The sequence below is a fragment of the Mesoplodon densirostris genome, chromosome 8, assembly GCF_025265405.1.
Source record: "Mesoplodon densirostris isolate mMesDen1 chromosome 8, mMesDen1 primary haplotype, whole genome shotgun sequence".
NCBI classification, from domain to species: domain Eukaryota; kingdom Metazoa; phylum Chordata; class Mammalia; order Artiodactyla; family Ziphiidae; genus Mesoplodon; species Mesoplodon densirostris.
Window position 1 is genome coordinate 111,181,246 of NC_082668.1, and position 23,337 is coordinate 111,204,582.

At 43.1% G+C, this 23,337-nt stretch overlaps 1 protein-coding gene and 1 long non-coding RNA gene across 2 annotated transcripts in view; one reads left to right on the forward strand and one right to left on the reverse strand.

The window, feature by feature from the left end:
- Positions 1 to 238: 238 nt before the first annotated feature.
- On the reverse strand, positions 239 to 17,168 carry DDX18 (DEAD-box helicase 18). The gene is made up of 14 exons (XM_060106483.1): positions 17,003 to 17,168; positions 15,124 to 15,507; positions 12,486 to 12,626; positions 10,659 to 10,794; positions 9,979 to 10,079; positions 9,659 to 9,858; positions 9,450 to 9,564; positions 7,160 to 7,299; positions 6,261 to 6,422; positions 5,777 to 5,929; positions 5,021 to 5,134; positions 3,499 to 3,555; positions 2,996 to 3,173; positions 239 to 1,938 (listed from the first exon to the last, which is right to left on the reverse strand). Exons 1-14 carry the CDS (start codon positions 17,085 to 17,087, stop codon positions 1,796 to 1,798), a joined length of 2,109 nt encoding a protein of 702 aa, XP_059962466.1. The 5' UTR covers positions 17,088 to 17,168; the 3' UTR covers positions 239 to 1,795.
- Positions 17,169 to 17,243: 75 nt separating this feature from the next.
- The window catches only part of LOC132495352 (uncharacterized), an 86,104-nt gene continuing 80,010 nt past the window's right edge, over positions 17,244 to 23,337 (forward strand). Inside the window, exon 1 of the long non-coding RNA XR_009533233.1 lies at positions 17,244 to 17,316. This is a non-coding gene — a long non-coding RNA (uncharacterized LOC132495352). The remainder of the gene's footprint in view (positions 17,317 to 23,337) is intronic.

Below are 23,337 nucleotides of genomic sequence, written 5' to 3' on the forward strand. Positions count from 1 at the left end.
TGAATGTCCCTAGGCTGGACCAGCCTGCCAGCAGAATTGCACACAGGACTCCCAGCAAGTCCTGAAGTAAGCCGTTACCGTAGTAAGGACAATCTTTCCACCTTCTGTTTATATACTTTTGTCACAAATGACAAAATAGGCACTAGACACACTGAGACAAGGAGAGCCAGTGTGGGACATGCAGACATCCAGAACTCAAATCCAGGCAGACCAGGCAAGGTTAAAGCATAGTAATAAATGAGATATAAAGTAGATGTAATTATTTAATGACAGGAAAATAATGTTATGAAACAAGATGGTTACAAATAGTGGGTAAGGATGACTTACTTCACCTTTGATTAAAAAAATTAAAATGTATACAAAACACTGGAGGGTTATGTATCAAAATACTGGCAGTATTTACTTCTGTTCAGTGATTAAATATTCTTCTCTTTGCTTTTGTGTACTTTCTGAAACATGGTTATTTCTGAAACAAAAAAGAATAGTTACTGGAAAGAGAAACAGTTATTAAATGCCAGAAGCCCAGCAATCAAGGCCTGACACCCAGGACCTGTCCAGCCAGGGGGATAGTGGTCGAGCCCAGGTGTGGGACAAAATACCATTCCTTCCTTTTCCTACTGCAGTGCTGTTCGCCAGACGGTTTCTTCTACACTTGATAGTAATATTTAATAGGAATCTATGAATATGAACTGGTACAACAGCAAAATGATGCTAGCAACTTTGGTTTTAAACTACAAAATGTAATAACCATTCTTAGTTACAAAACACACTAGAAATAAAACATAAAACACACCAGAAATCAAAAGTTCCTACAACAAAAAACCCCATCTGACTAAACCACTGACTTTGTTGCTCATTCTGATGTGTGTTCATTTTCAATTTTCACCATATATCTATTTTTGTTTCATGGATCTAAAAGAGGCAATTTTTCTCAAAAAGATGCTCTGCCTTCTAAGTACTGTGAAGAGTTGGAAGGGCTCACCAAACTCCAAACCACTTCAAACAAACAAGTTTGACTGAGGAGTGTCACCATTCTCTGTGCCTTAAAAAAAAAAAAAAAAAAAAAAGTCTGCTAAGTTACCAAATGGAGAACAGCGGAGTATTACACCTATAAATGAGGCTTGAAGCTCTCAGATCCCATCCCCACCCAACCCTCCATGTCAGGACTGCTGGGGCCCTTTACTCAAGTAACAATGACAACCCGTATTTCTTCCTCTTAAAAAAGTAAAATGGAGAAAGGATCATTGTTTTAAAATCCAACATATAAAGAAAACAGTGTCACCTTTAACCGGAGGTGCTTCTTAGGTATTTCCCAAAGCCCTCTGCCCTTTTACGTGGCAGCATTTTAGGAGGGGTCAGAAAACTACTGATGGTCCAAGAAACAACGAAAGGTCCAAGAAACCACCAAAACCAAAAAAATAAACTGAGATAACTGCAGCTGTCCAGTGTCACCTGCCCTGTCTGGCAGGCTGACACACCATACAAATCTTCAGACACCAGGAAGGAAAGGTACCAAAAGAATTACACTAGAAGAGTAACCAGTTTTGGGAAAAAAAGATTTAAACTTAAAAATATTCTATCATCACAAAGACTAAGAAGATCTCTTGCTTTGTCCTTGGCCAATCAAGAAATACTGAACTGTTTTATATCCCCGAAGAGGAGACCCACTGGAAATATCAGTGCCAGCGCCCCAAGTCAATTCATACTCTTGTTAGATGAGTCCCAAATCCTACGGCAACAACAATCCCTTTGTTAGAGCAAAAAAAAAAAAATCCATTTCAGGACAAAGGCGTCTTCAGTGAGAGAACTGCCTGCCATCAGATGGTTTCTTGCTTATGTGCTTGAAGATCTTGGACTTCTCGACTTTTCTGGCTTTCTGGTAGCCAAAGCCACCGCCGCCGCCCCTTTTTCTAAGTTTGCCATCGTTGCTGTTCACGTCTAAAGGGGGATGTTAAGGAAATCAAGCAACTCAAAGACAAGGACTCCAGTCTACTGCCTGCAGAAAAACCAGCCAGCTGTACCCCAGGGGCCCCACCACCCCTCCCCAGGCCACGAACACACGTGAACATTCCAGACAATCAGGAGTGGCCACGTAACTGTGGACTGAAACTAGCAGGACAGATTTTTAAGCCCAGTGTAATACTTGTATTATTCTTCCACGCAATGAAGCCGAAGGGGTAAATCGGTAAGTGTGTAGGAACACATTAAGAAATACTCCCAGTGTCAAAATGAAATGACTTTCACCTCTGCTGGGAGCTGATTCAGAGGCGCCTGACCGAGTGGAGTTGCTCTTCCTGTCACATGGGGACTCAACATGTGTTCACAACGGCAGACATCCACTCGACGCTCCCGATGCGGACCGCCACCCAAACTGTGGTCCTCCAAGTCCCCTTGGGAGTTTCTACCAGTGCTAATGAGTGGGCCTCACTCTAGCTGGTTGTTTCTTCTGTTGAAAATGTGTAATAAAACACATATTACATATCATAACAGAAGCAATTGGACATGTTCCCTTTGCCTTTTATCTGGAGTAGCACTTAGGTTATTTTCTTTCACTGGTCTTGTGACTTCCTTGCATGAAATGCTTCAATGACCGAGAGGATAAAAGCCCTCTGAGAGGTTCCATCTTGTCTTCAGCTTCTGCAAGGTATCCCGCTCCTCTGTGCACCCTGTATACTGGAGCCACACAACCGCCAAGCCCTGCCCCTCTGAGCTTCTCCCCAGAACGTCAACTCCCCCTGCTCTGTCTGCCACTCAAATTCTGCTGTCTTTTTTAAAGCCATGAACTGTCTCGCTTCTGTAGTCTCCACCCTGACAATTAACCCCTGCCCACCCCATGTGAGCACTGACAAGAGGTCAGTGACCAGCTTGAAGGCCTGGGCCCTGCAGGCCTCAGCCAGAGCAGACACACCAACCCAAGTGCTAAGCCCCAAGGCCCCCGGTCAAGCCTCTGTCCCTTAGTGCCTGGACGAATTCATAACCACAAAGAAAAGGATACTCAAATCAACAAAAGGAGGCACCTTGAAACCAAAGGACAGAGCAACCTGAGGCAAGTTTAAGTTATTAACATTAAAGATCTGTTTCAGCGAATGGGAATCATACGCTCGAATGTATGACTTATACGCTTCCTGGGCTGACTTATGAAGGAAGTAGTTCTTTTCAATCAGTTTTTCAAGCTGAAACAGAAACAAATATTGCTTTTAATGAAATAAAAAAGCACGTCATATAAAACATTTGTTCCAATACACTTGCTCCAAGCTCTGTAATATCTGCAAAATCAGGCTGCAGTTAAGAATAATGACAAAATTCTTGTAAGATACGGACTGAAACAAGGTGGAGAGCTCTGGAATGTGGTCACCAGCACAACAAGACACTGAAACAATCACTCAGTCCAAACCTCTCACTTTATGAAAAGGGAGACTCGGAGTACAATGACTGTCCATGAGACACTACAAAGGCGGTGCTGGGATGACCCTTTCTCCCCACCTCTGCCCTGCATACCTGAGACTGAATGTCAGAAACTTTGGACCAGGAAAACTCAAATTCACTTAATGGAACCTAGAAAACAAAAGTACGCAGATGAGTAAAAGCAGGATGGCTCTGCTGCAGCTCATCAGGCACTGAAGAGATGAAAGGGGACAGGCCTGTGGGATCCCATGGGCCAGACATCTGCTTGTCTCCCAATGCCAATGCGAAAGGCTTACCTTCCCTCTGCTCACTGCACAGGAATCATGCTATGGAACCCTCTTGTAAGAAGAGGCGAGAAACCGGCAGGGGCAATAAATCACTAAAGCCCTTTCTCTAAACGAAGATCTCTGTGGATGCAACGTGATGAAGCAGCTTGAAGCTTCTAGCTGAAGGAACCACTAGCCCTTCTCTCCAACACCACACTGCTCTGTGACTGGGGTTTATGACACTAGGTCACAATGATCACAACTCCTACAGGAAAGGATATTTCTTACTAGTTCTAACTTATTAGATGACTGGGAAAGTGCGAGACCGGTGCTAGATGCTGGGGGAAAAGAACAGCTGCCCGAGTCACGGGCCCTGCCGCCAGGGAGCCTGCAGCCTTGGGGGGAGACAGGTAAGTGATGAGACAACTTGACAAGCACCCGTGCTGGGGGGGACATGAAGGAGGGCTGGGCCTCCCAGAGGAGATGGCAGCTAGCGGAAGCAGAGGCTATCTGAGAGCCAGGAAGCAGGCATCTGGAGAAAAAGTGCAAGGGCTGATGGGAATCCCAAGGAACTGCTCCACGATGGGGGCAGTGGGGGAAGGAAAATCCACCAGGCGACACTGTGCCAGTGAAGAGGCAAATGTTAGGCAAGACAAGGCCCGACAAGCATTCTCACGACCTGGCAACAGAGAGGCCAAAGCCCGATTAGGGCGGACTGGAGACCAAAATCAGAGGAGTTGAAATATAACCCACTTTTCAAAACAGCAGACTGAGGAAAGGCGACAGGCAGTAGCCATGCTGGACCTAGTGATAGGAGAGTGGGTTTAGGGTTGAAGTTATTTTTTTTGGTCAGACACTTGAGATGGTAAAGAGCTAACTGCCAGGGAGGGACTAAGTCAACGAATTAGGGCCCGAAGGAGGAAGAGGTAGGAAGGAATGGGTTCCCTTGGCCTCGGGCGAGGTGCAGACACCAGGGTGAAGACACGTGGAAAAGGGCTGCAGCAGGGGAGCAGAGATGACTGGTGTGAGGGAGCTCACTCACAAGGGGTGGAGGAGGTTTCAAACACGGCTGGGGGGACGAGAGCGGAGACTGGGGACAGGATGCACCCTGCGCGACACAGAGCTCAAGAACGGGGCCTCAACGATAGTTTTCTGCTCACATTCCCTGGGGGTGACCCACATAAATCTCATCTGCTAAACTGCTATAACAACTGTCCAAACAGCACGGCATGACGCAGGACTCCTCGGACACACCTAGAAATGGTGCTTAAGGCCATGTGCACCGGTAACCAATTCCTCTGGAGAGGAATCTGTCCCCAGCTTAAGGTTTTCCAAGTGAAGGTCTTTACCTTGGACTGCTTCAAGTAGCGAAGGAAACCCAATTCTTCAGGGCGCAAAATGAGCAAGGCATGCCCTCTGCCGTTCAGGCCTCTGGCTGTTCTACCCACACGATGAATGTATTCCTTTGGTGGAGAGAGAAAACCTGAAGTAATACACTGGTTTCCATGGCAACCTATGGCGATCTGCACGTCCAGAACTTGCACGGTAGTGGACGGCAGTGTGCCAGCACATCAGTGTGAGACGGTGCCCACCTCCACCTAGTGGTGCCACGCAGCCCATGACCATGCTCCCCAAAGCTAGTCCCCCATTCCTTCTGCAGGGAGCATCCCCACAGAGGTAACAGAGCCGTGCGCGGGGCCAAGGAAAGCTAGATAGAACATTCACATTAATTCTATGATCTCATCAAATGACTATTTAAGTGTGCTTCAAAAGGGCTTTGGGAAACATATTTAAATGCTGGCTGATAATTTATATAATCTATTGTTTGTTGAAATACCCAATAAAACTTACTTTACTACATATACTAAAGAACGGTATCTATCTCTGTAAGCAAATTTTATTTCCTTCTGACACCTACTGCTCTTAACAGATCCTTCCAAGCATACAACTCGCCTAGCTTAAGTCCCACTGACACCTCTGCAATCTCCCTGCACACACCCCCTTTGGGTCCCGCAAAAGCCCTCAACACTGTCAGCATCAGAGAAACACTGCAGTCACTGCACCCTAAAGGGATATCCTGTGGAATGTAGTATTTCTCAGGGAACCTTGGGGTCATCCGGAGGGTCATACTGAACGATCCAGTCCACTTCAGGAATATCCAGCCCTCTAGCTGCCACGTCTGTACACAGCAAGATCCCCGAATCGGCATTGCAGAACTGGAAGAACGTGGTCGTACGCTTGTTTTGTTTCTGCCTCCCCTAGAATCAAAACAAAACATCCATTGGAACAGAAAACTTGAAGTTGTTTGTGGGAGGTCTCGATGTAGAATCCCCAAGCTGTGGAACTATTACCCTGCTTTATTTCCAGTTCATAGCCCGTCCTACCTCCTCAAGGGACGGCGCCCGCTCCTCCTGTCTGGTCGCCGCCCCTCCTCCCCCAGCAAAGCTCCCCCCACACAGGCTCAGTCACCCACTATCGCCCAAACTACTCAGAGCTATGTCTGGAGGAGACAGCAATACCTCAATCCCCACAATCTCTCTAACGTGGTAAGTGTAACCTGTTTTTAATAAATTCATCACCATCACTTACATGAATGGCCAAGACAGGCAAATCGATGTAGTTCAGCAACTCGTAGTGGTATTTCACGGACTTACAGGATGAAAAGAAGACCATCAGTTTCTTCTTCCGGTTCTTCTTAAGGAATGTAAAGAGGAGGAGGAATCTCTTTTCGGAAGGACAGACAACATATCCCTAGGAGAGGTTCAAGTGAACAGACACAAAATAATCAAATGGACATTTTCAGCTTCATGAGCTAATATAATCTGATGGAGAGCACCACTGTTATGCCTCACCTACAGCAAAATTACTGCCGTCATTATAACAATGCATTCCTAAATATAAGACTAATTTTAACTCTTTTGATTCCTTTTATTGGCCACAATCACTGGATACTAAATACTTTCCATATTTCTGAGACTACTGGTTATTAAGTTCTTGTAATCATAATATACCAATACTTCTATTAACTGGAACCCTCAAAGTGTATCAATGATTCATTTTTAGAAGGTCCTTAACAGCAATATCTCAAATAACCACAGCTTAAGTGCACTGTCCTAAACACGATAACAAAGCTGGGTGAATATATTTTTAAAAACTAAACAACCAATGAAAGGTTTTTATGCTAAAGTGTTACAGGAAACGTATCATTCATCAGAAGACTCAACCTTACAGCTCTATTTTTAATCAACCTAGTCTGGATCTCTGTCACCTCATTTCCACAGCGAGGCGCCTGAAACCAGCCTCTCCGCCTTCTAACTCACCTCACATCTTAGCGCAAGAGATGATTAAACAGCAAAATGTTTTTTACTCCTCTAAAATTGGCAGTGATATATTTAGTTCATTGACCCATTTGCTTTCTCGACGATCCTCCAAACACTTGCAAGGAAACACCAACGATCCTTAAAATTGAAGGTATTGACAAAAAGTACCTGCTCAAGACCATCCACGGTTGCATGAGCTTTATCGTCATCAACACCAACATACAAGGGCTCCTTTTTCAGAGAAATCCTTGCCAGGTCTTCAACTTTTCGAGTTTGTGTGGCAGAAAAGAGCATGGTCTGTCTGCGGGCTGAAACACACCCACAGAAACATAACTCAGATCCTTCAGGGAACCTTTAGAATTGCTTCACAACTAAAAACGCTCTCAGTGGAACTATCAGAAATGAGAGACATGGTATCACTATAAATAGTAAGAAAGGAACACCATGGACAACTTTATGTCTAGACATTTGACAACTAAGATGAAATGGACAGCTTCCTTGAAAAAGAAACTGCTAAAGCTTGCTCAAGAAGAAATAGAAAACCTGAATAGCCTTGTATCTATTAAGGAAATTATAGTTAAAATCTTCATGTGAAGAAGACTCCAACCCCAAGGGCCTCTGCTGGTGAAGTCTATCAAACACTTAAGAAAGAAATATTATCAATATTTCATAAACTCTCCAGGACATTGAAGAGAGCTTCCCAACTCATACCTTTTACAAAGTTTTAGCAAAGTGAATCCAGAAATATATATAAAGGATAATGCATCATGACCAAGTGGGGTTTATTCTAGGAATGCAGGGTTGGTTAACAGTTGAAAATTAACCAATATAATTTACCACATTAACAGACTAAAGAAAAAGCACCTGATCATTTCAATAGACACAGAAAAAACATCTGTCAGAATTTAACATTTATTTCTGATTTAAGAAAAATCTTAGCAAACTAGGAACAAAAGGGATCACCCTCAGTCTGATACAGGGCATACAGATCTAGAGCATCTACAGCTAACATCATACTTAATGGTGAAAGATTGAATGCTTTCCCACCTAAGATCAGGAGTAAGACAAAGATGTCTTCTCTTGCCAGTTCTACTCAGGATTATACTGGAGGTTCTGGCCAGCTCAATCAGGAAAGAAAACAATTAAGTGAAAAATTTTATCTCACAAAGATATGAAAAAACCTGTACACTGAACTCTGAAACACTGCTGAGAGAAATTAGGGAGCTAATAAACGAAGATCTATCTCATTCACGTGTTGAATCAACATTGTCTTCCACCACTGATCAATATTCAGTACAATCCCAAGATCCCCAGAGATTAACAAACTGATTCTAACATTCATATAGAAATGCCAAGGACAAGACCAGCCAAAACAATTTTGAAAACGAACGAAGTTGGAGGGTTAACACTACCTAATTTCAAGACTTAACAGGAGGAACTGGAAATTCCATACACTGCTGATGGGGATGTAAATTGGTACAAGTTAAGCATACACCAGCCACTCCATTCCTAGGTAATCACCCAGCAGAAAAGGAGATATGCGCCCACAAAAAGACGTGTAGATGGATGTTCACAGCAACTTCATTTGTAGTAGACCGAAACCATTAACAACACAGTCGTCCATCAACAGTTAAATGGATAAGCAGGTTGTGGCATATTTATACACTAGAACGCCACTGAGGAACAAAGCAAAGAACTACTGATATGTGTAACGGCACAGACGAATCACAGAAGAATTTGCTGAGCACAAGAAACCAGACAAAAAGAGAGTTACACTGCATATGAATCCCTGGAAAATGCAAACTGATCTACAGTGACAGAAAGCAGATCGATAGTCACCTGTGAGAGAGATGTGCGTGGCAGCTGTTGGAAGTAGGGGACGGTGAGAGAGAGGGATTACAAAGGCGCACAAAGAAAGTTTTGAGGGTTATGGAAATGTTCACTGTATTGACTGTGGTGATGGTTTCGAGGTGTAAACAGGACAAAAACGTATCAAATCATACATTTAAAATATGTACAGATTATTATGTTAATTATACCACAACAAAGCATGAAAAAACCAACTGTATAATGTACTGAACCATGGTGTTTTTATAGACATAAGCAGTTTACAATGTTTCAAGTACTATAACCAAGGTATGTACCACTCAAACATAACACAGAAAGCAGCAAGTCGATGACTACCCAGGAGATGTGAGATGGGGTGGCGGGGACGGACGGGAACGAGACGCACGTTAAGACTGTTCAACTTGCACGGCAGCCTCTCAAATGGCAAAACCACTGCATTAAGTCACTAGTGAGAGTGATGCTTATGCTGCAAACTACATCTGAGGGTGACTGGCACAACCACTTCACGTGCTAAACTAAAATTCTGACATTAGTAGTTTTCATACAGGAAAAACTCTCATCTACTTCCAGCAGCTACTCGGCAAACCACATGCAGATGCTACCTACTTACTTGGCAGAAGTTTAATAATTTGCTTTAATTCTTCTTCAAACCCAACATCCAAGATACGATCAGCCTCATCAATAACCAGACACTGTAGGTTTTTATACATAAACCCTGGTGTATTCTGACAAGACACAGGACAAAGAAAAAACTGTTAGCTGTCAAGTTTATGTTTCACACAGACGAAAGATGGGGACCACACAATAGTGTTCTCTTGCCTGCATATGGTCCAGGAGACGGCCTGGTGTGGCCACAATGACGTTGATCCCATTGGCAAGCTTCTGTGCTTCAGCAGATCTGTTACTGCCACCCATTATTAACCCATACGTGTGAACATGGTGTGTCATCAGCTCCTTAAGGACACCAAAAGTCTGCATGGCCAGTTCCCTAGTAGGTGAGAGAATAAGGACTCCTGTTCCTAAAATGCAAAACAGGATATACAGTGAAAGTCAAACTGTAGTTATCACCAGGAGTCCACCAACAGCTACAACAGACTTCCAGTGAGATACTGGCAGAAACAATGGGACCACAGACTTACCATTCCTGGGCATGAACTTTAACTTAACAATGAGTTCAACTGCAGGAATGAGAAATGCCAGGGTTTTGCCACTGCCTGTTTTTGCAGCTGCTAGAAGATCCCTAAAAAATAAAAAAGAAAAGGAGAGAGACATTTAGTCTACTCGTTCAACAAGCACCATGTACTATCACACATGTTTTAGGCACTGAGGCTGGATCATAACAAGAAAAAAGTCCCCATCTTCTCTATCACTGAAATCAATCATGTGGGTTAAATACTTAACTCAAAAATAAGAATTGTACTAAAATCAGAAGTGAACAGTTTTGGGCTTCCCTGGTGGTGCAGTGGTTGGGAGTCCGCCGGCCGATGCAGGGGACACGGGTTCGTGCCCCGGTCCGGGAAGATCCCACATGCCGCCGAGCGGCTGGGCCCGTGAGCCATGGCCGCTGAGCCTGCGCGTCCGGAGCCTGTGCTCCGCAGCAGGAGAGGCCACAACAGTGAGAGGCCCGCGTACAGAAAAAAAAAAAAAAAGAAGTGAACAGTTTTCTCCAAACATCAGTAAATAAGCTAAAGCCTTTAACGAAGGTTGGGTATGTTACCCAACATGGTGCAAGGTGAATAGAACATACTGGTATTTTATTTCCAAACTACTAGCACTAAAAATAGAGATACTAATGCCCAAACCTTAATGTTAATCATACCTGCCCTCCAGAAGTGGTCTGATACTTTTATGCTGAATTTCAGTCATGTTTGTAAAGCCCATTTCTTTTATTGCCTTCAGAGTGTTCTCACTGACAAGATTAGCCAGAGAATCAAACGAAGTATCCTCAAAAGCTCCTGAAGAGAAGACAGTTTATCATTAGCAAATTTATCTTTTCTTAATAGTTAATATTGCTAGTTTCCTAAATTAGTTTTGCTGATTGAAAACATGACAGGGTTGGTGTCAAGCTTAGAAGAGCTTCTTCCAATAAGAAAATAAACCCCAACCATTCCTATAAAAAAACCTTGTACTTTTGAAGTTTCTCCACTGCTAATGGCCGTGTGATGTAAAGTCCAGAGCCTATACTGTAACAAAATAACAGACGGAGAGGGACTTGTATGAAATGAAAATGCCAAGGTGGCGGGAAGGGGAGAGGGGAGAGACGGGGGTGGTTTGCGGGGGCAGAGTTCAGAGAGAAATGAAATGTTTAAGAAATGAGAAATAAAAAGTGAAAGCAGGGCCTCCCTGGTGGCGCAAGTGGTTGGGGGTCCGCCTGCCGATGCAGGGGATGCGGGTTCGTGCCCCGGTCTGGGAGGATCCCATATGCCGCGGAGCGGCTGGGCCCGTGAGCCATGGCCGCTGGGCCTGCGCGTCCGGAGCCTGTGCTCCGCGACGGGAGAGGCCACAACGGTGAGAGGCCCGCATACCGCAAAAAAAAAAAAAAAAAAAAAAAAAAAAAAAAAAAAAAAAAAAAAAAAAGTGAAAGCATTCAGTGTAATAAAAACTGAATATGAAATCAATCAAAATATTAACTCTCACTCCAGAAAGACAACTGAGAAGAGTCAGATGTAGCCACAGATGGTTAGACTGTACCCGTGTATCAGGTGTACTGTGGTTCTCCGGCAGGGGGAGGCATCAGGATCACCCGGGAGCTCCCCGCCCCACACGTGCCCTGGCTATAACCCAAGTTTTGGCAACCTTGAGACCACTGACATTTTGGGACGGGTAATTTTTTGTTGTGAGAGGCTGTCCTATGCATTATAGGATGTCCTGCAGCAACACTGACCTCTACCTACTGGATGCCTGTAGCCTGCCCCCAGTTCTGACAACCAAACATACTGGTGGCCAACCCTCATGGTTTGCCTGGGACAGAGGTTTAAGGGATGCAGGACTTTGAATGGGAAAACTGGGATGAGCTGGTCACCCTACCTGGGAGGTAAAATCACCCTGTTTGAGAACCACTGCCATAACCTTTGCCATTTTGATTATGGAGATGGGGTGCTGGGCCTCAATTATTTTAATAACCAAAAAACCCAAACCAAACAACCCAAGCAACTGCTAGACATGTCTGGTTAGGAGCAACTGATTCTAGCCTGAACGCTTGACTTTACAGGTAAAGAAATAGAGGCTAAAGGAGATGACTCTGGCACCGGCACCTCAATAATGTTAATTTCACGCTTCTCTCTCAGTATTGGAGCCAGTATTGAACCTCTGGGCTCCAGACTTCCGGGCCAATGATTTTCCTACTACAACATGGAGTGAGCTTTAGAAAGTGACAAACCCAAGGAACAGAGGACCCCAGGAACTATTCGTGTGCATGTCAGAATATTTAGTGTTAGAAATAAAGAAAAGGGAAAAACAGAGAAAAGAAACAACAAGAACTAAGGCACACAACGTGGATGATAAAAAGCAATAGTGAGACATAAAACCATTTCTTGTCAATACTTATTTTTTCCGGGTAAATTAAAAGCCACAACTGAACCTTTAAATACTATAATCCAAGGAGGCATGGCATTTTAGAGAAGATCTGGAAAACACGGACAGCTACCTGTCAGTCCCAGGGGCAGGCTGGGCACCATGCTGTCATCGTCCTCATTGTCTGGCTTCTCCACACTGTTTTCTGTTTCTTCAGGAGCCTGGGCACCATCTTCAGAGTCGCCTTTGTCTTCAGTTTTTGCTTTTTTGGAATCTTTGGATTAAAGGACAAAGCCCCCCCAAATTTTTTTCTTAAAATAAGAATACCAAATGAGACCACAAAATAAAAGATGTGTGATGCAAAAAGGCATATTTTCAAAAGCTTAACATATTTTCAGTTTTAATTTGCTAAGAATCTCTTTTTCCTGATTAAAAAATCTGGCTATATTAAAAAACCCAGTGGGACACACAGATTTGCCAACAAACTTTACTTTTTAGGTTTCTTAATACATATTCTTTTACTGAAGTATAGTTGATTTACAATATTGTGTTGGTTTCAGGTATACAGCAAAGTGATTCAGTTCTACATACATATATGTATACACTGACATTCTTTTTTAAAAATTCTTTTTCATTATATTGAATACAGTTCCCTGTGCTATACAGTAAATCCTTGTTCTTTGTTTTATATATGGTAGCATGCATCTGTTAACCCCATACTCCCAATTTATCCACCCCCCTTCCCCTTTGGTAACCATAAGCTTGTTTTCTTTCTGTTTCTGTTTTGTAAGTTCATTTGTACTATTTTTCAGATTCCACATATATGTGATATCATATAATATTTCTTTCTCTGTCTGACTTACTACTTATATATTATACCATCTTAAGTGAGCAAGAAATTTTTTATAAGCTGAACAATTTAAGTATGTTAATCACACCCAGTTCTATAAACTTTACTGAGAAAAAAAACAAGGGCAAGTCATTAACGTTTTTTAAAAAAACTTGTAACAAGCACCAGTTTTTCCTCCTATGCCATTAAACATAAATTTTCTATGAAAGCTAATTTTGTTTTAAAGGGGAACAGAAACACAAAAGGCTCTTCATGTTACCAGAGGCAGACTACAAAGCAAGAGCAACAATCTACTTAGCTGGGCGATAGAAACTGGCCTGTTCCTTGAATGTAAGTGGTGAGGGGAGGAGAGGGAAGGCCTCCTGGCTTTTCATTTCTACATCCACAACTTTTGTAACACAGTCCCTTAAACTACCTTTCCAGTCTTACCTCCCATCATGCTCTTAAATGTTCCACTCTGGGCCAAATGGCTTAACTACCATACTGGGCTTTTACAAGTTTATGGCAGTTAGTGATGCTAGTTAGAACAGAATTGACCTAAACCAGAACTCAGGACTCTTTGTAGCCCAGGACTGGGCTCTTGCTTGGACCTTACTAACACCCTTCTGGGAAATGGTCAACACTGCAGGACCCACACGTTCAAAGGCCATGGATATTATCAGCTGGTCTTCAAGGCCTATTACTTCTGTTTTCCTTAAAACAGTTCTTAAAGGTTACCAATAGGATTTAAACTCCCAGCCCTGTGATTCAATGCTTGAGAGAAGAAATAATATCACTTCCTTAGGCATACTCAGAACAAGAATCCTAAGGGCACTAATCATTTTAGAATAGGATTACAATCAATTTAAATCAAAACTGTAATGTCTAATCCTCATGCTTTTCTCTATCTTATTTCACTTTTTGTTTAAACGATTTCTCATAACTTATAAATGTATTATAGCCTGTAGGCAGTAAAAAGACAGCCATGCATGTTTGGAAAATTCAAAGTGTCTTTCTAAATGAAACCTTTATTTCAGACAAAAGATGAATAGGATATACTAACACAAGTGCTGGCAAACTTCTATAAAGGGCCAGACTGTAAACATTTTAGGCTTTGCAGGCCATATGGTCTCTATCACCACAAAGGCCAAGTAAAAAAATGGGCATCTCAGTGTTCCAATTAAGCTTTATTTGCAAAAATAGGCAGAAGGCTGAATAGTTTGCTGACACCTGTCCTATCTTGTCTTGAAATCTCTGCTTGCTCACATTTCAATTAAAATGCCTATTCTTTCACCTAAGCTTATTCCATCCAAGAATCTTGCAAAAGAAAATAGCCCTGCCTCCCCAATCCTGGCCATTCTACTCACTTGGAAATTAACGTTCCATTTATTCAGAAGTTTCCTAACTGCTATTTTATACACTTTGCACATCCAAGTTATCACTAAGTTGCCTTTCAAAGGTAGGAATTTATTGCAGGAAAAAGGAATGGGGCAAAAAAGACGTAAATGAAAAGAATCACTAATGCAAAGTCCTTGATACATAAAGACCCAAGATAGATTCTACTACCAGCCCAGATTTCTTTAGTGTCAGTAATTCCACAATTCTCTTTGGAAACAGGTAAACCTAAAATATTTTCCATAAGATCTTACGGAAAAACTCGAATGAACTTTTTGGCCAGCCCAATACTATGTCATAGTACGTTCTGTTTATCATAAAAAGCTCAGATAGTTAACTGCCAAAGAAGAGCAGTATTTTGAGAAACGTTAAACTGCAGCCCCCACCCCCCCACCCCCCCAATGTCTGCTTTAGCTACCAGGCTATTTTCTCGTATGCCAGTAAGTACAGAGGAGTCTTGCATGTCATGTGGACATAAGAAGAAGAGAGGAAAAGCAGAATGATAACTTGAAAACCTGAATAGCTTAAGTTCAAAGACAATACATACCAGGCCCAGCATCATCCACTATTTTTCTCTTTTTCTTCTTCTTCTTCTTTTTCTTTTTTGATTCTGAATTGGGAGACTGCATTGCTGCTTCCCCACTGGTCAGTGTGGTAGATTTCTTGGAGGATTTTTTAACTTTTACATTTTCCACTGTTTCTTTAGGTAAGTCTCCATTTTGGGCTTCTGACCAGCCTGCATTCATAGACTGTTTTAGGAATTTTTTAACTTTTCCACCTACTACTGCTTCTTCAGAGATGTCTCCATTTTGGGTTTCTGACAAGCCCACATTCACAGACTGTTTTAGGGACTTTTTAATTTTTCCACCTCCCACTGTTCCTTCAGACACATCTCCATTTTGAGTTTCTGACAAGTTCGCAGCTGAGGCCCCTGTTTAAAAACAGAACACACATAGTGACAAAGAAGGAGAGGTCTACTTAGAAACACTGGTAACCCAAATGAGAAATGTCATGGCTTCCAGGACTGAAATGATTTAGTTTTTACTTCCCTGTCATGTATAGTAAAAGACAACTTCCAATTTTACAGTGTTCTACTGCAGGACAAATAAATTTAAAAAAGAAAAAAAAAAAGGGAAAGCCGCATTGATTTTTTAACTTCAAAAACCACACCTCCGTCCATAAGGAGTTAAAAGTGTGTAACAGGAAAACTTCAGTGAGGTTAAATAACAGATGGGGCCAATGTTACTTACAAAATATACATTCTAATATTAGGTATCTGACAAATATACTTTCCTAGGTATCAGTGAATTGAAAATTCTGTTGATGTAACCACTTATTTGTCTTGATATTTATCATATATAAATGCCTAAGGCTGTCTTTACAAAAGTTTCTTTTTGTATACAGAAGAAGCACCAGCTTTTGTTACTTTTAACTAAAAAGTAGTTAGCAACGCTTTGTTATTCTATAGGAAATGGAAATATAAAGGAACTTCAAAAACATTATTCCTAAAACCCACACACCTCTTCTCTCCTCCAGGATTTCTTTCAATCAACTAATCTCTGCAGAAAACCAGCTAGTGTAAAGCATTATGCCTCCAACACTGCCCTAGGGGGCTTCCGTATTATACAGGACCGAAAAAGGTTAACATAACTTCAGGATGTCTGACCCACTGTCAGGAAGTTAGGACTGTAAATGAGGTAGGTAAAGAAAAGTGACATTCAGGTAAAATGCTTTTCATGGAGGTCTTTAAGGATGCAAATACGTAGAAGCTCTTGAGAAATTTATAACCTAAAGTTAGGGGTGACAGGAAGACAGGGCACGAGATTACGCACATGCGTATGATATGTGCAAAAAGACACTTTAGGAGCTGAAAATGATGAAGTTCTTCAAGAGTCGAAACAGAGGGCAGGTGGGCAGGGGAAGGCAAGGGTATCAGGAATGTTCTGTGAAGAGCGACACCTAGCTTGTTCTGAAGCGAGAGACATGAGATAGATGATGTGAAAGGAAGATGCGGAGAGGTGAGAAAAGTCCCACGTGCCTGATTGGAAATGGGGGTTGGGGATGACCCTAGAGGTGGTGAGGAAGTCAGAAAGGGAGGGTGGAAGTGGGGCAGGCTGGAAACGAACTCTTAGAGGCCTCCTGCCCGAACTCTGTAAGGACAAACTGCTGCTCCGAAAGGGCAGATCTGGGGACACGCGGAGAGTCGGCATCTGCGCGGGGCCCGACGGGAGGCCGCCCCGGGCTGCCTTTCCACGCTCCGCAAGCACGCGCGCTCTGCGGGGACGCTGCCAGCGCTACATCGGGGCCGTAGGGCCTCCCCACCAGCGCCGCTCGGCCGCTCGGCCCCGCGGCCGACGCAGAGCGCCACGGCCCACGTGCTGGCTCCCCCCGCAACCCAGGCCGCCGCGAAGCTCAGCGCATCTCACCCTGGAGCTTTAGGTTTCGCTGTCGCAATTTAAGGTTCCGCTTCTCGATCTTCTTGCGTAAAAGTTTCATCGGTAAATGAGACATGTTGTCGGCGAAGCGCCTTCACAGCGGCGCCACAACCCGGCTTCTCTGCTCTCCCCGATGACGTTACTTCCTTTCCGGCCACCCGAGCTCAGTTCAGCCAGCCGGAAATACGTCACAGGAGCGCTCGCGGTCGACGGAGAGGAAGTGGGTCCGGAGCGGAAATGCTTCCGGGCGCGTGCGCCGTCTTACCCTTGCAGAACGGTTTCTCTGCAGCGCCTTCTAGGGGAAGGTAGGACTGGCCCTGCACTATGTTCCTTCTTATTGTGCCCGAGCCAGCAGAGCACTGGGGACATTTGGTAGTTTGAGCTTATCCCGGGGAAGTGGGAAAAATCAAGGCCGAGCAGAGGGCCTTAGGGAGTCTCCATTCTTACGCGGGTCTCTTACTGTTGTGGCATCTCCCGTTGAGGAGCACAGGCTCCGGACGCGCAGGCTCAGTGGCCATGGCTCACGGGCCCAGCCGCTCCGCGGCATGTGGGGTCTTTCCGCACTGGGGCACGAACCCGTGTCCCCTGCATGGCAGGCGGACTCAACCACTGCACCACCAGGGAAGCCCGGGAGTCTCCATTCTTATGTTCCTACCCTCTTTGGATCCTGGACGATTTAAGTTGAGTAGTACCTAAATTTCGTAGATGTGTGTTTTCAAACTTGTTTGACCGCTCTCCTTAGTGAGAAATACACTTTCCATGTCACTTGCTACCCAGTAATCCACACATAAATATAACATTTCTCAAAGCAATACCCTAACTCTTGTTTCACTTTGATGTTTTTCCTTCAATACCGTTCATCCCATCCTAAATTCTGAGTCAGTAAATATTCTAATTAGAATACATTTAAATTGATTTTACTACTTTATTAAAGGATTGACTGCAGTTTGAAAAATGAAGGTTTATAATCCCCAAAGCTCATACCCACAGACCCTTCAGAAGTCAGGACAGACATTACAATCTGGCTGGCCAGTAGACAATTTTGTGTGTGTGGAAGAGGGTACATTAAAAAAAAAAATGTTGCCAACATTAAAAATTAGGGATAGTTCTTGTAGAAATTCACATTTTTCTTTAAAAATTGGTCCTAATGGGCTCAAATTCCCCTTGGCAATAATCAATTTGAGCTGAACGATAATTGGAAGGGTTAATGAAAGCTAGAATAATTTGTTCACTTGGAGTGGCAGAGCATGAGCTCATAGGGATTAGACATAATCATAGGGAAAAAGAGAGAGGGAGAAAACTTGGGAGGGAGTGTAAACAGAATGTAAATAAACTGACTGAGAAATCACATTGAATTGGACTAGAAATTGAGACAAACCATGATGTGTTTAAGTTGTTACTAATTTGGTGGGTTAACAGATGAGTCAGAAATTTAAACTGACACACACACACAGACACACACCCACCCACGGACACACACACAGACACACACACACAGACACAGACACACATAGACACACAGATATACATACAGACATACATACATATCTCAGTTTAAATATATATATGGCAGTTTAAATTGATACATATCAGTTTATATATTTGTCTATATACATTGTATTTTTTATACTTAGAATTTTTTTGTATATTATGAAGTCTTGACATCTTAAAAAACTCTTTATGGCTGGAGAAAGATTGCTCCTCCAGGGGCTAGCCAATTTTTAGAGATAGCAAAAGACTCAGCCAGGAGCATGCCTTTAATATGCAAACTAAGTAATGCAGAGCCATACCTCCTGGCCCGTGTACCCCAAGAGGCAATATTCCTCTGCCTTAATCATCCCAGGGCCAGGTACCAAGCAACTATGGACCACTCCTATAGTTTACAGCCCACCTAAATTATTTAAACCAGCCAACTGCCAACTGTTTGTTTTGCCTTGCCTTGCTTTTCCTGAGGAACCTCCAATAAAGGCTGTGGCCTAGGCTCCTCCTTTGGTCCTGCCCCTTCTGCCTGTATGGGATGCTGGTGCTTTCCCATGTGGCCCTGCATGGTGTGGCATGCCTCCTCTTTCTAGTACCTGTGAGTATAATAAACTTTGTTTTCTTGAGCCTCTCCTGTGTCTCCTCTTGTGGTCATACCTGACTATCAACATGAAAGAGCACAGAATATGCATACATATCTAATTCTCTCTATATATACATAAACATATATTCACATGATTACACACCTGAATATTGGGTCTGTGACTTTGAAATTCACATCCATCACCCTTAGGTGCAACAATTAATATCTTCCATATTTTCTTAAGGTACATGGAAGTGCTTAATTTTAGGGATTGGCAACCTTTCAGTAGCCACATATAAGGCTATTGATGCCATTTTTTCTAGACTTTTAGGAAAGGGATGAGAGATGATAACCTTGCATCAACTCTCAAAATTGGGGGTAGGAGTTTAACAGAGTGAATTTCCAAGACCAGGTCTGGTAAACAAATGAGTATCACTGGATTGGACTTCAGAAAATATCTGTGAGGTTTGGAGAGGTGGCAATTAAAAACATGTGCCTTTGGGCTTCCCTGGTGGCGCAGTGGTTGAGAGTCCGCCTGCCGGTGCAGGGGACGCGGGTTCTTGCCCCAGTCCGGGAGAATCCCACGTGCCGCGGAGCGGCTGGGCTCGTGAGCCGTGGCCGCTGAGCCTGCGCGTCCGGAGCCTGTGCTCCGCGATGGGAGAGGCCGCAGCAGTGAGAGGCCCGCGTACAGCAAAAAAAAAAAAAAAAAAAAAAAAAACATGTGCCTTTGAAAATCCTTTTGTCTCTCACTGAGACAAAATATCTTAATATTTTGAGCCTATCTTAATATCTGTTTAGTATATGTTTGCAAAAGTCTTTAGAACTTTTTGCCTTGGTTCCCCATCCCAGATGTCCCTCTCCCCAGATATTCATTTCTCAATTATCAACTCATTTAGCAATTATTTTCTGAGCATATCTGTGCAATGAGTATGTGATTGGTGTGTGCTAAGTTCTGAGAATAGAACTGTGGGTAAGATCGATGTGGCTCGCCTTTGTGGAGCTTACAGAACTTACATGGAAAACAATCATGGTAAACTGTGTAGTGAGAAGGGAAGCACATGACAGGAACAACACCCTAGTCTGGGAGTGGAGTCCTTCATTCAGTACCCACTGTGCATATGCACTGGGCTAGAGGCAGGCAGAACAGGGAGTGGAGATGATGTCTTTTACCTGCCTACAAGAAATATTTAAATTTAGTATGGACCATATTCCTTACCCATACCATTCTTTCAATTTCATTTGAGATCCTTAAGGCTTATACAAGTGTTTGTATAATAAAAAGCAGATTTGTTCTCATTTTTTCTCATTCAAAATTTCTTCTCATTCAAAAAAAAATGCCTCACTTCACTGGGAAAAGAAATCAGTCTATTTCACAAATCCCTTAGAATTTGTCAGAAATAACTGACTCACTCTCTAATCACTGCATTTGGATGCTTGAAACATTTTCCTAGGGACTTTCAAATACTATTTTCTACAAGGTTAACCACCCTTTAGTGTGTAGGAAAGTGCTGCATTACTGTAAGTAAGTGGGGTGTTGCACCCTTCATGTGGTTTGACCCTGGTTCTCGGTATTGTCTTAAGCAGATGGCAGGTGCTTGAGAAATGTCTTCTTCAATGAACTGACAGATATGAAAATGAGAGAGCATTTTAGGGAGCATTGCCACAATTCTCCAAGTCATGATTATTGCAGTGGTTCTAGGGACTAGAGTACATAACCCTTCTCTAAGTGTATTCATTTGCTATTTTAAAAAATCTACTCTGTTCCAGGTACTGTTTCGGGCCCTGGGAATCAGCAGTGAACAAGACAGGCAAGGTCTTTGTTTCCAGGGAGCTTAGTGCCTAGAGAGGGGAGACAGATATTAAGCAGTTAAACGAGTGAGCGAACAAGGTAACTTTACATGGAGCTAAACGCTGGAGAGACATTAAAACAAGATGATGTCGTATAATAGAGAGAGATGGATAGGAGGCCAGGGCAGCATGCTACTCATGGTGGGAGGTATTTTTGTGGAGCCAAAGTCAGCCATGCAGAGATCTGAGGCCAGAGAAAAGGCTGGCAAAGACAAGCCTTAGTATTTCATTAAATGACAGTACAGGACCACAAGAGCAGCTATGCATGGGAGAGTCCAGGGCTTGGGCCAGGCTTGGGGAGGGAGGCTTGAAAAGGTATAGGAATTGGTGGGGTAAAGTGAGAACTTCAAAAAGACACCTTCCTTTGACTACCTGCCCCCTGAGACCTCCAGTCTGACCACTGATGACAGAATCATAGACTGACCTTTGCTTATCCAGTACCTTGTGGAAATAAGAGTTCAGAATTGGGATTTACTTTAATACACTTTTTACTTGTCATGACTTTATTTATTTTTAAATTTTATTTATTTATTTATTTATTTATGGCTGCATTGGGTCTTCGTTGCTGCGCGGGGGCTACTCTTCGTTGCGGTGTGCAGGATTCTCATTGTGGTGGCTTCTCTTGTTGAGGAGCATGGGCTCTAGGTGCACGGGCTTCAGTAGTTGTGGCACGCAGGCTCAGCAGTTGTGGCTCACGGGCTCTAGAGCGCAGGCTTAGTAGTTGTGGTGCATGGGCTTAGTTGCTCCACAGCATGTGGGCTCTTCCCAGACCAGGGCTCGAACCCATGTCACCTACGTTGGCAGGCGGATTCTTAACCATTGCACCACCAGGGAAGTCCTGGCATGACTTTAGAATTACAAAAATGTTACAATGATAGTACCTGCCACTCAGCTCCCCCTTATGTTAACAGCTCATGTAGCTGTAAGACATTTGTCAAAATTAAGACATTAACACTGGCAATTTACTATTTTCTAAATAATCCATGTGAATAAATGAAGGTAGTGGCTACCAGCCAGAACCTGGTAAGTTCTACATCTTATTTCCTAGCATGTCGTTTTTACTGGTTCTTTATTTTACAACCGAAGATCTCTCCTCCGCCCATGCTTACTTACCCTATCTTTCCCAGGGTAGTGTTGTCATAGTAATTTTAACAACCACCAGGTCAACATATTTCTCTAAAAAATTTTGAAAATAGGCCACTTTCAGAGAATGAGTTTAGGGAAGCAACTGCTACCCCCCAACCCTCTACCTAGCTGCTTTACTACAGTGAAAACTATGAGACGTCTGACTCTTCACCAACTGATTTCACACAATTTATCAAACTACCTTCCTATATTATTGTCTGGGTCTTTACTTCACAGTTAATTTTCCTTTCTTGAAGACAGGAGTGTTGTTTCATTCATCTTTAGAGACCACCTACATTTAGAACTTTCCATTCATTCACTGATTCTTTCAAACTAGTATCTATGAATCCATGATGATGTGACAGGTAATTGGCTATATGCTGGCAATATAAAGTTAAATTAGCCAAAGCTCCCTCTGTCAACATGCTCGCACTTTTGGAGAAAGTCAAAGATGTCTCCCTTCCCATTTAGACTTCTCATGCCAGCACAGTGCCTGGAGTTATGTAGGCCCTCAATAAATGTGTGACACCCTGTTTTGAGAAGACTTCTCTGACAGCAGTGGAGAGAATAGAGGTGAGATGATCAATCAGGTGGTGTTGCAATGGTTCAGTAGGGACATTATGAAGATCATGGGGCTGGAACAGAGTGAGTTTCAGTATATTTTCTGAGAAAGAAAGAATGTAACTGGGTGACCAGTTGGATGAGGAAGTTAAGAGAGAGGGAGGGGTAGAGGATGCTTCTGAAGTTTGCAGCTTGAGATGTGCTGTATAGAATACAGGAAGAGAAGAAGGCTTGGAGGGCATGGTGGAGAGGAGGAGGGGAAAGGGAAAATGAGCTTAGTGGGACCATTTAGTTGGAGAAGAAGTACATATAGTCGATGGCCCACAAATACCTCTTGAATGAGTGAAGGTAGGGATGGATTGCTGCTCGAATGTCAACAGAAAGATGGGGAAGATGGACTCAATGGGGCGAATGCTTTTTTGTATAAAGTTCTGAGTCTGTGATGCCAATTGCCCAGTATTTTTGACAGCCGGAGCAGGTAAAGGAGGAACAAGAACAGGTGGCACAGGGCCTGGGTCCTAAGCATGGATAGAATTTGGTTGTGGAATGGCATAACAGAGGTGTAAGGTGGGGTTTAACCTCCTGTCGGCAAAGGAGTTGAGTCATTAGAAGTTTTTGAGGGCAGTTGGGTAAGTAATAGGGAAGATAAGGAAATGTGGAAACAGGTCGTTAGGTCCTTAAGTAAGAGCCTGAAGTTTAGGCATAATGTATGACAATAGAGGCTCTTGAG